General features: G+C 33.9%; 1 protein-coding gene across 2 annotated transcripts; it reads right to left on the reverse strand.

Moving 5' to 3' along the window:
* Window positions 1-50: 50 nt before the first annotated feature.
* On the reverse strand, window positions 51-13,506 carry LOC117342862. 2 transcript variants are annotated; one of them, XM_033905144.1, is made up of 4 exons: window positions 13,280-13,506; window positions 2,997-3,959; window positions 2,331-2,511; window positions 51-1,664 (listed from the first exon to the last, which is right to left on the reverse strand). In XM_033905144.1, the coding sequence occupies exons 1-4, from the start codon at window positions 13,461-13,463 to the stop codon at window positions 1,565-1,567; spliced, it is 1,428 nt and encodes a 475-aa protein (XP_033761035.1). In that variant the 5' UTR covers window positions 13,464-13,506; the 3' UTR covers window positions 51-1,564. The 2 variants fall into 2 exon arrangements, with proteins under 2 accessions (XP_033761035.1, XP_033761037.1); XM_033905146.1 differs by having other exon boundaries at window positions 2,331-2,508; window positions 13,280-13,504.
* Between the last annotated feature and the right edge of the window lie 1,258 nt (window positions 13,507-14,764).

Raw genomic sequence — 14,764 nt, forward strand, 5'->3', positions numbered from 1 at the left:
CGGTGCCAAAAACGGTTTGAAAGTCCATTCCATTAATCCAATTTTTTTAATCGTAGGAAGAGATGAGTTTATTTTCATAGATTCATTTGATAACACGTTATGATACACAGTGATGAACTGCTGAAATGTCTTCTTCAATTAGCGGATTATTTCATATATACTTGTATTTTTCTCTGGACTCTGTGGAAAAACAACTGGCTACAATGACTTATCAGCTTTCAGCTTGATTAAACTGAAATGTTATTAAATCTCTGCAAAGCTGAAAAGAGATTCAAATGACCTAATTCTGGGAGGTTTCCTTTTTAATTGGTCGCTTTTCTGCTTAGAAAAAGAGGAAGAACAAAAATTTAAGTTGATATGCTGTTTCTTTGGGAGTAATGTGAACATCTTCTTTTGTTTTACCTACGTTTTTGTTTTATCAGTGTTTCCATAAAAATGAATATATTTTTGTATCTTGGTATTACTTTGATTATGAGAAGGTTAGTTAGTTTTACGTTCTTAACGGTACGTTAGCACTGTATAGGTCAGTAGGGCTAAAAAAGGCGAGTACAAAGCATGAGCAAAATAAACAAAAGTCGAAAAGATTTCAAACAAACGAAACATATAAAAATGTAAATATATATTGTAACACTCCCGATTAGTTTAAAATTATTCCATGAGAAGTTTGTTAGCATGAATGATATAAATCTATACATTATATACACTATGTTATGTTTTAGTTGTCAATTATCTAGTACATAAATGATTGATACAAGAAAGGTGACATTGGTCAAAAGTTGAAACTGAAATATATAAATGTTTAATAGTAAATACAATACAAGTTTTCATTTAATTTTTTTAGAAAGGCTGAAAATATCTAGTCAGATATAAATTTCGAAAAAAAAACCATTCATGACACTAGCTTTTGTTGACAAAACATTGAATGAAGGAGCGACAAATATATTTGACGAATATAGAAAAATATCACATCCAGACACACAAACGTACTTTTTTCTTTTAAAAAATACACAATATTTACATTGATGTAAATGATGCAAATTGTAAATGTAAATTGATGTGCTAACAATGATACAGGAAATTATTCTGATTGTAACTTAATGTAACACCGTATGAAAAATATAGTACAAGTATCTTGATTATTAGATGGATTCTGTCGATAAATATCAGCATGGATTTCATACCATATCTATTGGGTTCCGGGTTCGGCTATCACTATAGTACTCATTCTCGGATTATGGAACGGTGAAATAGGAAAACTTATATTTTACCGGTTTATAATTGGCATAATATAGGCTGGTTAATTATGAGATAGCATAGATGACGCTCAATATACTATTTAAGTTTTCTATAGTAAAAATGAAATAACAGTTATGATTGTTTGCAATGTTGTGCATGCTTGAGAAGACTGAATTTAATTTACAGCCATGCTGTGGTGTTAATAAAATCAATGCAAAACGGTGTGGCTTCAATAAGCGGTATGGCTGAAATATTTATCTCTATATTCCTGATCACAGGGCTTTATACAAAATGGGATCGGATACAGACAGGGCGTCGCCGTTCGTTTTCACCGTCGTGACACCGTGTTCGTGGGCTTACGTATAAACTCAACATCCCGATCACTTCCTTTCAGACATATTGTCCTTTGGGCAAAATTGTCGTGGAACCTTGAAAGACAAAAAGAAAAGGGGATAACAAATGCAAACATGAATATACATTTGTGCATAAATGCTAGCAGCATCAAAACAAAGATTTCCAAGTAGGAAGGCTGAGGATCAGTGTTCAATGTTAAAGACGAGGGACAATCAACAAAAAAGTACAAGGACAATTAAACATAAAAACAAACAAACAAACAGTACGAATACAGACAGAAATACACAAGAGGATAAGAGATAGTAAAAAACCGTAACAAACAAGCAACGCAAAATATTTTACGAAAGTGTTGTCACACTGTAATGTTGCTTTGAAACTTAACCCCATCAAATTGCACTGAATATAGCAGGTAAAGACCAAATTAAAGGACTTTCGTTTGTCTCGGTCATAGGGTAGAACCGATGTGGCAACCGAGTGCGCTTAACATAACAGATATTATTGATGAATATTATCTAGGTTTAATCACCCGATTAATAAATTTATAAACCGCCAGCCATCTTCAAACTGAGCCAATAGAGTTTGCTTTACACCATTGAGGAATATATATATATATCTTGCAAAAATGACAATTTTCACGTCAGATATTATACAGTGGCTTCAGTGACCATCGAATACTTTGCATTCATTTTACCAACGAGATTTGATACCGAATTACAAGAGATACGTTTTATTTAACATACGAATCTTCTCTGATGGCTGAGGTTCGATGAACTACGTCCAAGCATTCTTTGTACATTTGCTCCAGTCTTCTACTCTCCAAGCCAACCAGGGTATGGTCACCTTGTCCCTCGATCCACATAATCCACTGCTGTTGTGGGACACTCTCTTTTGATGGACTTCTGTTATAGCATCTTTCGTCTACTGTCATGGAAAATACTTAGGTAAGAAACACAATTACGTATCAGAATGAACGGAAGATAAGGTGTGCATGACAAAAGTAGTATCTAACGTGTATTATGTATATAATCAAATGTATCATCAATAACGAAAATGAATAAATTTCAACAATCATGATTGGTATTGCTAAAGTAATACATGTCCCCTAATGGCCTCTGCTAAAAACAATAACAGTGACCTTGAACTTTACCTGAATCCCTGAAACTCGAACTTGATCTGTACCTACTCATACTGAAGTTACATATCAATTTGACCAACATACATTGATGCATGACTGAGAAAGAGGAGGGGTCTGAGTGGACAGACATTATTTCTTTATTTGCTTATTTGATTTGTCTGATAACGAAATGCATATGCATACATTTATTATGATGCATGGTTAAAATCAACGTTCTGACAAAATTCTTTACACATCATATTCTACATGTACAAACTTGACCAATACGCACCGCTTTGTTCACTGATGGTTTTCTTCAAGAGCTGTTGAATCCGTTGCTCTGAGATGTTCTCTAACCCATACGATTTCAGTATGGATCGCGTGTGTGGATCGGAAAAGTTATGACACCGTTTACATCGTGCAGAAAACTCGCAGCGATCCAAAACGTAGTATTTGCATACATGCAAAAACGTGCACGTTCCTTTCTTGCTACAACCTTTGGCATTATAGAACGTGCATATCTCGGGAACCGTAAGCCCTCGTCTGTTGCTTAGTTCGAGTAGTTGGCTACGTACTTCATGTTTAATCAGTTTGTTTAGAAAATGGTTACGTAGAACTTGGTCGTTATGTTCAATATGTTCATCATGACCATGCCTACACCCAGAGGAGATGCATTCGCTCATGATGTGAAATTTACACAAATGAAGGTCTCTACATGCATTTAAACACGAGCCTGGTTTCGCACCATTCGTTTTACAAATCTGAAGCTTAAAGTTATAGCTGACGGTCTTGTCTTCTCCCAAGGAAAACACATTCTTGTATTCCTTAAGGAAACCTTCGAAAGTTCCATCACGAGCTATCCTCTTTATGTCACTGCCTAAGATGTCAGAATATACCGAACGTTTGAGCAGGTCCATGCTGACTTTATCAGTTCCTTTCAGTTTGATAAGTCGCTTCACTACTTCACTGACGAGTTCACGTGGATCTGTTTCAATGTCAGTCTTCCTTTCGCGACGTCGTCGTTTTCTGTGGGGTCTCGTCATGGGCTCGGGGTCTTCGTCATTCAATAACCGCCTTATCTGCCTCTTGTGTTCAGATAGCATGGCGTCATGTTCACTTGTAGCTCTCCTGGAAGGGGAACTGATCGGAGAGTGTTCTCTTTCATATACTGGATCCCTCGAGTCTACGTTGAAAGGATGACCTGCCGAAAGTACTTCACTTCGCCTGTTCTGGGCATAATTACTTTGTATTTGAGCTGTAACAAGAGACAACAGTTTAAGGTTAACATGTGAAAACATGAAAGACACATTTGGCCGGAATTAAAGTAATCGTACGATATGCCGAGTTTAACCTATCTCCTCAGCAAGATATACTAGACTTTTTCATGATCTTATCAAGGGTGCAGAAAATATGTTGACATGGAATTTATGCAGTTATATTTTATTTACCCATGTCGATATCATCTTGATTATTGAAACTAAATAAGTCATTTTCATTGATTTTACTTTGAATTAGTAAAAAGGAAATGTTTTTACTATGAAAGATCAATAATATACAATTTGCGAATTAGCTTATATGCTGATTACTATTAGCATTCTTCAAACGACTATGCTATCTGTAACTATGGATCTGTGACTTTATAGCATTACTAAATTAGCATTCGTATTAACAAATATAAATGTTAAAACAAAAATCATTGCATACATGCACAAGATAGACACGCTTCATTGAAGTATTGATATTTGAATATAATTTCATCTATCAATTCAATTTTCTACGACATAAAATTTTCCGAAAAGCGAATTGCGTACTCAGAATTGCTTTCAAATTGCCTTCAGAGCGAGCCATTATGAAATTCAAAATATTAGGCATACAACAAACAATTAACAAATAATTTAGATCAATGCTTTTTGCTAAATCTTGCGTGATAATGACCGTTACTATTATGGATGATCGTCCTTGGTAAATGACAGACTATATATGGTTTCTAATGACTCGATATTGACTGAGTATCTAAGTGCCGATATGGATTTGCTTATAAATATACGTCTGTCATAATGACAGGCGGTGCAAAGGTCTACTATTCGAGAAAGAAAAATACTCCATGTACCTCATCCGGCATGCTCTTATTCCTAAGGTAACGACATGTATACCTCGTGGTAGTGTTATATTAACAGAGTATCGTTATCGGCTCATTCTTTAGTTGCCAATCATGTTTTTTGCCGGAAAAAATCGTTAGATCTGACAGACAAGTCAATATTCAAACACAACTTTCGTACTTCCGTATCAACAAAAAGGCGCTTTATGAACAGCCGGTTTGCTTGGTTTGCACAGTTGATCGATTTAGCGCATGCGCTTCAAGTTTGCATGAAGATCTTTTGCCTTCACTACCGAGTGTTATGAAACCATTAACTGTCTAGGTGTATAATTTTGTGTGGGATATGTTTGCCTCACCTGGGAGTTTATTTCATTGAAGATATCACCCAGGGTTATAACATATTTATTTTTATTTTTACGCTACGTTGTATAACACGCCATTGTATATAAAATAGATTTTCGTGAAAAATAAATATATAAAAATAAAAAAGTATGTATATATCTAAAAAAAATACAATATATAATTTATTTCACATTTACTATTTGTTGATTTCGTTTCAACACATTTAAATGATGCAAACAACGATTTCCCAATTTAACACTGAGTACTCGATTTTGTATTTTGTTTTGAGTAATCTTCACAACGAGAACTCTACTATCTGGACTGTTTTTCCTAGGTTTTTATAACAATAATAGCGACGTCAATATTTGTTGTGTGGTTATAAGAAAGCTTTTGTGTCAATTCGATGTTTTTTTCATATGTATCCTGTATCATACAGGTGTAAACCTCTATTGTACTTAAAGCATTGTCAAGTACAACATCATTATTATTTAGTTATGTCGGGCAGAAGAAAGAACCCTCTGTCTCGCTTGCTTAAACAGTTACAACGGACTATACAGTAGATATTATCACTCCTGAATACGAATTGAGTTGGAGACGGTTCAGGCAAAAATGATTACAACTGCATATTTTGTCGTTCTGAGACTCGTCATTGATGTTCAGAGACTAATGTATTGCTAACAACCAGTGACTCAAGAAAAAATCGAACAAAATGACAAAAAGCTGGGGAGATACAAAGCCCTTGTATCTTATTTCATAGGAATGTCTAGTACACCTTTACCGAGTAGCTATCGAACTAGAGACATATTATCTAAATTTGTTAAAAATGACAGTTTTATTTTAGGTTTAAGATATCGAAAACTGGTTAGTAGGCTAACTTTTAATGACGTATTGTTATAGCAACTATAGAAACACATCATTTCTAACTTTAACTAATGCTTATATCATAGAAAATAATTCAAATTTCTTCATTTTTGACCAAGACAACTGGCGATTGTATGGTAGATACATATAATTCATGATAGATATTTCACTTTTATAATGAGTAGATATTTAATTGATTTATCCTTCAGTTAACTTTACAAGTAACATTTTGTTCAGCTATATTTATGTTGTATACCCATGTAGGCTGTAAAACAAACAATAAATAAATACATAAAAAGATAAATAAATGAATAAATAAATAAGATAAATTGATAAGTACAATACATGAATAGCTTGAAATCACGAAAGAAGATATATACATATATATTTCTAGGTCTAGTTTTTCCCTTTTTTGATGAGTTTATTGGTTTTAAATGTAAAAATGCACAACTTGATATGAATATTGTTTAGCCAGCTCATAAACCCAAATATCTTATCATATATTAACGCCAATCTTCAAAGAAAGAATTTGGAAGTGAGCCATAATATTACAGAAATCAAAATTATTTAAATGAGCTAGTTCACTGAACGAACTATGTTATCAATTGGTTACCATGGAGATGAAACCGTATCGAAGTGAGAAAACACACTTCACACTGAATGCTAAATCGAATAGTTTATTCCACGAATTCATTGAAGTATATGACAATATTAAACATCAAGGGAGGGAGGAGTTATGGCCCTTTGAATGGAGTAGACGGACTTTATCGGCTCGTGAATATTTCCTTTTGGATTGTGATTTTATCGCCAATATTCGCCCCGATCGTTATACAGATTATCCATCAAGGTTTGTTTGACACCGACATTTATCCAAATGAACTCTCAGATATCTCTGAGGATTGTCTTTGTGCATTAATGGTAAATTGCCTGTACGATGAACACTACTCAGCTACATGTCAATGTACATCTATACGTACTATCTTTGAAATTGCATGTATTTATATAGACTTTTTGACCTTCCTCCAGAATGTCCGATCTACTAACTAGACCGATGTCTGTACACTTCTATCACAGATTTCTGAAAGGACTAACTCATGAAAAAATCCTTAGCGCTGTTGAACAGACAATAGACAAAGAAAATGTAAGATCAATCCAGATACTTGACAAGACATGTGTGATAACATTGAAAAATGAAACATCGAAATCAGTGCTCTTATCAGAAGGAATAGTAATCGATCTCCAGACTATTCGTCTAACTAGTGTGGAGAAAAACATTACAAACATTACTATAAAAGATGCACCAGTTGAAATGTCTGATGAATTCATATGCACCCATATGTCAAAATTCGGGGAAATCGTAAACGGATCTATGAAAAGGGGAAAGATTAAGGGAACCGACATAGAAAATGGTACACGGTATGTATCACTAGTGAATTGTGTGTCCATCCTACCGTTAACAACAGATTTTGGAAGATTCTCGGTCCGATTATTCGGTGACAATAATCGTACGCCATGTTTCCGATGTGGACAAACAACTCACCCGTCATATCAGTGCCCGAAAAGGAATGAAACAATCAGGAAATGCCACCGATGTGGCAGCCCTGAACATCTCATCCGAGATTGTCCTAAAGCGTCATCCGACGAGAGGAGGTGTCATTTTTGCAACGTAACAGGTCATATTCAACGTGACTGTCAACAAAAAACACGCCTTGAACAATATGGAGAGTACGCCGGTGAAATAGAGGATCCGGATATCAACAACAAATCCACGTGTTCCACAGCTGATCATGGTCAGCTGACACAACAAAACAAACAACAGAGACACGGTCTAATTATTGGAGCGTCGAACTGCAAACGAATTGACACGAGTGGGAAAAATGTTACCAATGTCTCAATATCAGGCGCGTCCTTCGATAACATTGGGGATAACATAGACAAGGCAATCGCGGAAACGCGCACGTGTGACAGTGAAATCAGTCATGTGGTGGTTTGCCTAGGAACCAATGACATCACCAAACATTACAGTGACATATACAATGTTTACATCAGCATCACTGAGGCGCTTACACAAGTGGGGAACGCCTTCCCAGACGCATCAGTAGGTGTGTGTAACATTATCCCACGGAAAGGGAAAAGCAACCGCATACGCGAACTCAATGAGGCCACGGTTAACGCGAACAAGTTCATCGAGAAACTGTGTAATAGAACTGACAATCTCACATTGATTGATACACACAGTGAGTTTGACCAGAATGGCTCACCGGTAAAAGGTAACTATGACCTGAATGACCCAAGTGGTGTACACATTAACAATAAAGGTGCAGAAACACTGCTGGGTCCCATTCTAGACTTCGTGAACGGTGAAGTAGACATAGAAACCTCCAAAACTCCTGCAAAAAGTAAAAAACGCTACCTCAGCAGTCAATCTACCCCTCCCTCTGAGAGACCGTGCTCAAAGGCCAGTAGACATGACAACAGAGGTGAGACAGGTGCTCCAGTAGCCAAATAAACTGTCATTAGAAATAAATAAATATAAACATGATCCTTTGTACATAGATGTATAGATACCATTATTTACTTTTTTTACTATTTGCTTATCTAAATGTTAATATACATGTATTGTGGAATGAAACCAAAGTAATTATGGGGAAAAGAGAGAGAGAATCAAAATATACATACATGTATTGTATATGAAAGCCTGTATTCATTTAGCGTGTTTGAATGTCAATGGATTGAGAGATAATAAAAAGAGAGAGCGAATTTTTAGCTGGATCAATAGCCAAAATTATAATGTGGTATGTTTACAAGAAACACACTGCACAGATATAGATACTGTTAAATGGAGTAACAATTGGAAAGATTTAGGGGGGAGTGGCAGCATATGGAACAATGGAAAACATGACTCTAGAGGTGTTGCCATCCTCTGGAAAAAAACTTCAAATATCAAAACTATAAAAGAAAACTATAGAGATCAATGTGGCAGAGTATTAGCGGGTACCATAGAATGTGAAAATAAAACATATACTATTACAAATATATACTGTCCAAATAAAGGTGCAGAAAGAAAAGAATTCATAACAAACTTAAATGCTATTATGGAAAATACGAATGAAAATATTGTAATGGGTGATTTTAATTGTGTCCTAGACGGATACAAAGATAGAGCTCCACAACTAACCTCTGAAGATATTGGTAAAAAAGAACTGAAAATATTCTTGGAAAAACAAAACTTGGAAGATATCTGGCGTGAAAAAAATCCAAACTTAATTAAATATACATTTAAAAGGGGTACATCAAAATCGAGAATTGATCTGATACTAACAGAAAAAACTATAAATCACTTAATTCAGGGTGTAAAAATCAAGTATTGTCCCTATAGTGATCATGATGTTAACTCACTAAAAATATTATTGAATGAAATAGAAAGAGGCCCAGGAACATGGAAAATGAGCTATAAAATAATTACAAATACAAACTTTAAAAATGCTTTTGAAGCCTGCTGGGCTGTATGGAAAAATGAAAAAAAATTGTATAATGACATTACTGAATGGTGGGATATAACAAAAATAAAAATAAAGCAATTGTGTATAGAACTTGCCAAGACAATAAACATATCAAAGAAGGAAATCAAACATCTTGAAGAGAAATTAGAAAAGCTAGAAAACAACCATGGAAATGACTCTAATGAAATAAATGAGTTAAAAGTACAAATAAAAGGATACTACACAAACCAAAGTAATGCTGCCAGAGTAAGAAGCAGAGCAACAGTATATGAGCAGAATGAAACATCTTCCAAATATTTCTTCAGCTTAGAAAAAAGAAATGCAGAAAATAAATTATGGTATAGAATAAAAGGAATAGATGGTAAATATAAAACAGGTATTAAAAATATTTTAGAAGAACAAACTATATTTTACTCCAACCTTTTTAAAACAGAAGGATGGGATGAAGAAAATGCAAAATTTTTAACAGATAAGATAGAAAAAAAACTATCTGACAATGAAAGTAAACAAATAGACAAACCCGTCGAACAAAATGAAATTAAAGATGCAATAAAATCATTGAAAAAAGACAAATCACCTGGTGAGGATGGTATTATAAGTGAATTCTATCAAATTTACTGGAACATAATAAAAAATGAAATCACTCAATTAATAGAATATGTGTTTGAAGAAAACAAACTTTCTAGATCTCAAAATAAAGGGGTTATCAAACTATTATTCAAAAAAGGGGAGAGGGAAGACATAAAGAATTGGAGACCAATCACATTACTAAATGTAGATTATAAAATTATAGCAAAGATTTTAGCAAACCGACTTAAACCTGTTCTTAGCAAATTAATACACCCAGATCAAAAAGGCTTTGTGCCAGGTAGGAACATAATGGATGCAAACAGAATGATTCAAGATATAATAGACTATAGCGATATGGAAAATCAGGATGGCTCGATAATTTTTCTTGATCAACAAAAGGCTTTTGACAGGATAGAATGGGGATGGGTCCTTAAATGTTTAAAAGATTTTAATTTTGGTACAAAATATTGTAACTGGATATATATGCTTTTAAAATCAGCAGTAACCTGTATACAAACTAATGGTTTTACCTCGAAATATTTCAAAATATCCAGATCTGCAAGGCAAGGATGCCCAATCGCACCTCTTCTATACATTATTCAGGCAGAGCCAATGGCATGCGCTATCAGAGCAAATCCAGATATTAAAGGAATAAAAATACCTAATAATAACTCTGTGGAGATTAAAATAAATATGTTTGCTGATGACACTCAGTTGTTCAACAAAACAGAGGAATCTATCAAGTATGCGTTTAAAATATTAGAAGCATATGAAAAGGCATCCGGAGCAAAAATAAATTATTTAAAAACTGAAGGTTTATATATTGGGGCATCAAAAAATAGAAAACCAATATTTAACAAAATAAAATGGACAAAATCAAATGTTAAAACTTTAGGTATTCATCATGGGTACTCGATAGATGATGATAAGATTTGGAGAGAGAAAATCATTAAAATAGAAAACTGCCTGCGTATCTGGAAAACAAGAAACCTTACATTTAAGGGCAAAGTACTAATTGTTAAATCACTAATAATATCCACAATTGGATATGAAATAGAAGTAAGAGGAATACCAGATAAATACCTGAAAGAAATAGATAAACTAATATGGAAGTACATATGGGATGATAAAACACATCTACTGGAAAGGAAACTATGTTGTTTTGAAATAGAAAAAGGAGGGATGGAAATGGTTGATATTGACATTTTTCTACAAAGTAAACAAATCAAAACTATTCATAAAATATTAAACTCTAAAACAGAAAACTGGAACACCATAGGTACTTATTTTCTAACAAAGTTAGACAAAAAGTATGGAGTTAAAAACTTTATATGTTCTTGCTCTGATTTGAATGGAATAGAAATCAATAGACTACTTCCCAAATTTTACTCTAACAGTTTAAAATCTTGGGCTAAGTTATTAAGCCAGAAACCAATACAAAACAGAATTAATGTTTTGAATCAGAACCTCTTTGGAAATATTTACATCCAATTTCACAACAAACCTTTATTTATACAGTCTTTTTTGAAAAGTGACCTCACAAAAATATCTGATATTTGGAATGAAGAAACACAGGATTTTATATCAAATGAAACATTACTGCAAAAACTTAAATACAAACATAATTGGATAGCAGAAATCACAAAAATAAGGAAAGCAATCCCAAGCAACTTTATAAATATACTAAAGGGCATTGAACCAGCTATGGTTGACAACCAAAACACACCAAAACCTGAAATTTATATAAATAATAACTTGGAAGTGTGTTTAGTTTTGAAAACAAAAACAAAAACCCTGAAAATAAAAGATGCTAAATTAAATATATTTCAACAACTATTTAGCTCCAACACCAGACAAAAATGTGAAATGAAATGGGAAACAGAACTTCAAAAGTCATTTAATTGGAAGGAACTATGGATTAACTGTAGAGGTGACTTAACGGCGACGAGTAATAAAATTAAAGAATTCAATTGGAAATGTTTGCATAGAATAATATATACTGAGTACAAACTGAATCTCATGAATAGATCTAATGGGAATTGTCACTTGTGTAATAATCATATCGAAACTCAAAGACACTTACTTTATCATTGTGATTTTACCAAACAAGTTATACAGCTGGTAAACAATAATATATTAACATTGTTACCAGAATTAGAATTGAACGAAGATAACCTTTTAATCGGAAAATGTTTAAATCAAGATGATGCTCCACAAACAAATACCATATCTTTCACTATCAAGTGGGTTATATGGAAAGTAAGAAATATTTACAAGTATCAAAAAAAAAGGATAACGCCTTTTGCTGCTGTAGTTATATTTAAGACCATTTTATTGGATAACATCCGAATGTTCCTGTTTTTTTACAACAAGGAAAACAATACCTCGTCCAAAATTACAAAACTTTTAAGAAAATACACCATATTGGCAAATAACTTATAACAACAAGTAGAATTGTCTCCCCTTATGCAGTAGCTAGCGTACGACACAGACGAGAATGCTTGTAATTATCGAATTTTATTAAGCTACACTATTTATTATATTGAATACGTCCGAATTAGATTGAATTAACTAACCTGACAATTAATTCAGAAATGGAACAGACAAACCAGACACACAATACGACAATATTTACCATTTAATAAAGTCCGGAAACAGGAAGTCATCTTGCAGTAGGAAAACTATCTACTAAAATCCTTAATAATACTAAAACATATCCACTTAATTCATCTTCCAATATCGACTGTATTAGCCTGATTTGTATGTAAATATGTATCGTATTTTTTTTTTTTTTTTCATTTATATTGATCTTTATTACACAAATATTTACCGAACATTTTGTTGATTTGCATATATTATGGTAATTGTGTTCACTGTATGTGTACATTATACTTATAAAAAAAAAGCGTCAGAGTATGAGATGTGTAAATTGTGTCAGTTGTGTGGCGAGTGAGAGCCCCCCTGCGTGGGGACATTGCTTATATTTTGAAGGCTGACCCCAAGGCCCCAACCTTGGCAGCCTTCCAATGTATACATGTTCTGGGGTTATTAAATGTTTGTGTTAAAAAAAAAACAAAAAAAACATCAATTGTTAGATAGGTAATACTTATCTGTTTACTTCCTACTTTCAATTCTTATTTGCCATCATGTTTCAGATACTCTGTAGGCCTACTGCATTCTGCTGATAAAATCACAACTTACCGCATCTGCTGGTGTGCGAATCGCCATAGAAAGCTGGTGACATCGAACGTCTCCTGTCATTGTATCCTCCTTTACTACCCATACTGAAATTAAGTCCTGAGCTTGATCGTGCTGTATGCCTGAGCTTCCCTTGACTACAGTGTATCATCGAGACAGTGCCCCTGTACATATACCCAATCAACATGTATACACATACGGCTATCTGGTTTCGTTTCCTATTATGAAATCTATTATGTCCTGTCAATTCCTGGAAAACTTATTTGCATTTTCTCTTTTTGGTTTTCTGTAAATAATATTGTATGACGTTGTTTCTTTGTTTTGTTTTTTGTGGAAATATAGACTTATGCGAATAAATTAATCAATAACAAGCTTGCAATCTTAAGTTTGGCCAAATATCAAAGGGAGGGTGTTCATCAGAGGGGAGAGGGTGTTAGTTATTTGATTTCACATGCCTTGACGACCGACATGTATTCCTACTTAGATCAGTCATCTTTTAAAATCAACAATCTATGTTGTTATCACAATTATTCCAGCCAGTTTATTTGATACGGTCGCTTAAGTACATATCAGAACTATTTCACAATATATCATAGCCTCTCCTTCCTGTTTCAAAATATGCGTTCTTCCTTATGTTGCTCCGTACCTACATAACATGATTTTGTTGAGATAAGACGCAAAACGATCCCATAATAGACTAATTCCCCCGTATGTAATAGGGACCTCATGCCCCGTCCATACAACAGTATACCACTGTCCGTATGATTCCTCGGATCATATTACCAGACAGTTAGTGTTCACCGTTGCATGATCAAAGTACAGAGTACAGCGACGAGGTGTAAAGGTTAGTTTGCAATATAAAGGTATTACATATGATATATGTATAATCGGCAGCGTTAGATTAGAGCTTTCATATTATTGACCTACACTACATACAAATGCATATACATATGTGTGTATACATCACGTCACCCAGTAAAACACTACCATGATCGCTATACACTGATATCGATACCCAAATACTTTTTTCCAGACTAAGAACTAATAAGATATTCTGTTATATTCTGAAACGCGTCAGGACATCAACGACGATACATATTTGCAATTGCTAAAAAGTATTCTTTTCGCGTATTTGAACCAAATCAATTATGTTATATTTTGAAACGGGACAGCGAGAAAATCATCTGTAAGATGATAAAGACGTACTCTCAATCATGAATTGCCCTACTGAAGTTTCTGGAGAATGCATACATCTAAACAAGTCAAGAAAGAAACCATATTGATTTTGGTCACTTCCGTGTTATCGGATATTATCAACTTTATCATCATTCATTGCCAGCCCCACAAATATTACATGTTATATGTTATACAAACTATATAATTGAAATGCTGTATCATTCTTCTACACTTTATAGAAGATAATAGACAGATCGTTCAGGATGGCAAACATTCAGAACATAATAATGTAACTAAAGATAAATGCTGTTT

The sequence above is a fragment of the Pecten maximus genome, chromosome 14 (genome assembly GCF_902652985.1).
Source record: "Pecten maximus chromosome 14, xPecMax1.1, whole genome shotgun sequence".
Taxonomy (NCBI): Eukaryota; Metazoa; Mollusca; class Bivalvia; order Pectinida; family Pectinidae; genus Pecten; species Pecten maximus.

What these genes read in the sequence shown, in the direction of transcription:
- LOC117342862 (XM_033905144.1), bottom strand. Translation starts at nt 13,463, where the DNA reads ATGTTGATTGGGTATATGTACAGGGGCACTGTCTCGATGATACACTGT. An exon ending in TTCGCACACCAGCAGATGCG is followed by an intron (nt 3,960 to 13,279) that starts GTAAGTTGTGAT and finishes CTCTTGTTACAG; the next exon opens with CTCAAATACAAAGTAATTAT. An exon ending in TCAGCCATCAGAGAAGATTC is followed by an intron (nt 1,665 to 2,330) that starts GTATGTTAAATA and finishes TTGTCTTTCAAG; the next exon opens with GTTCCACGACAATTTTGCCC.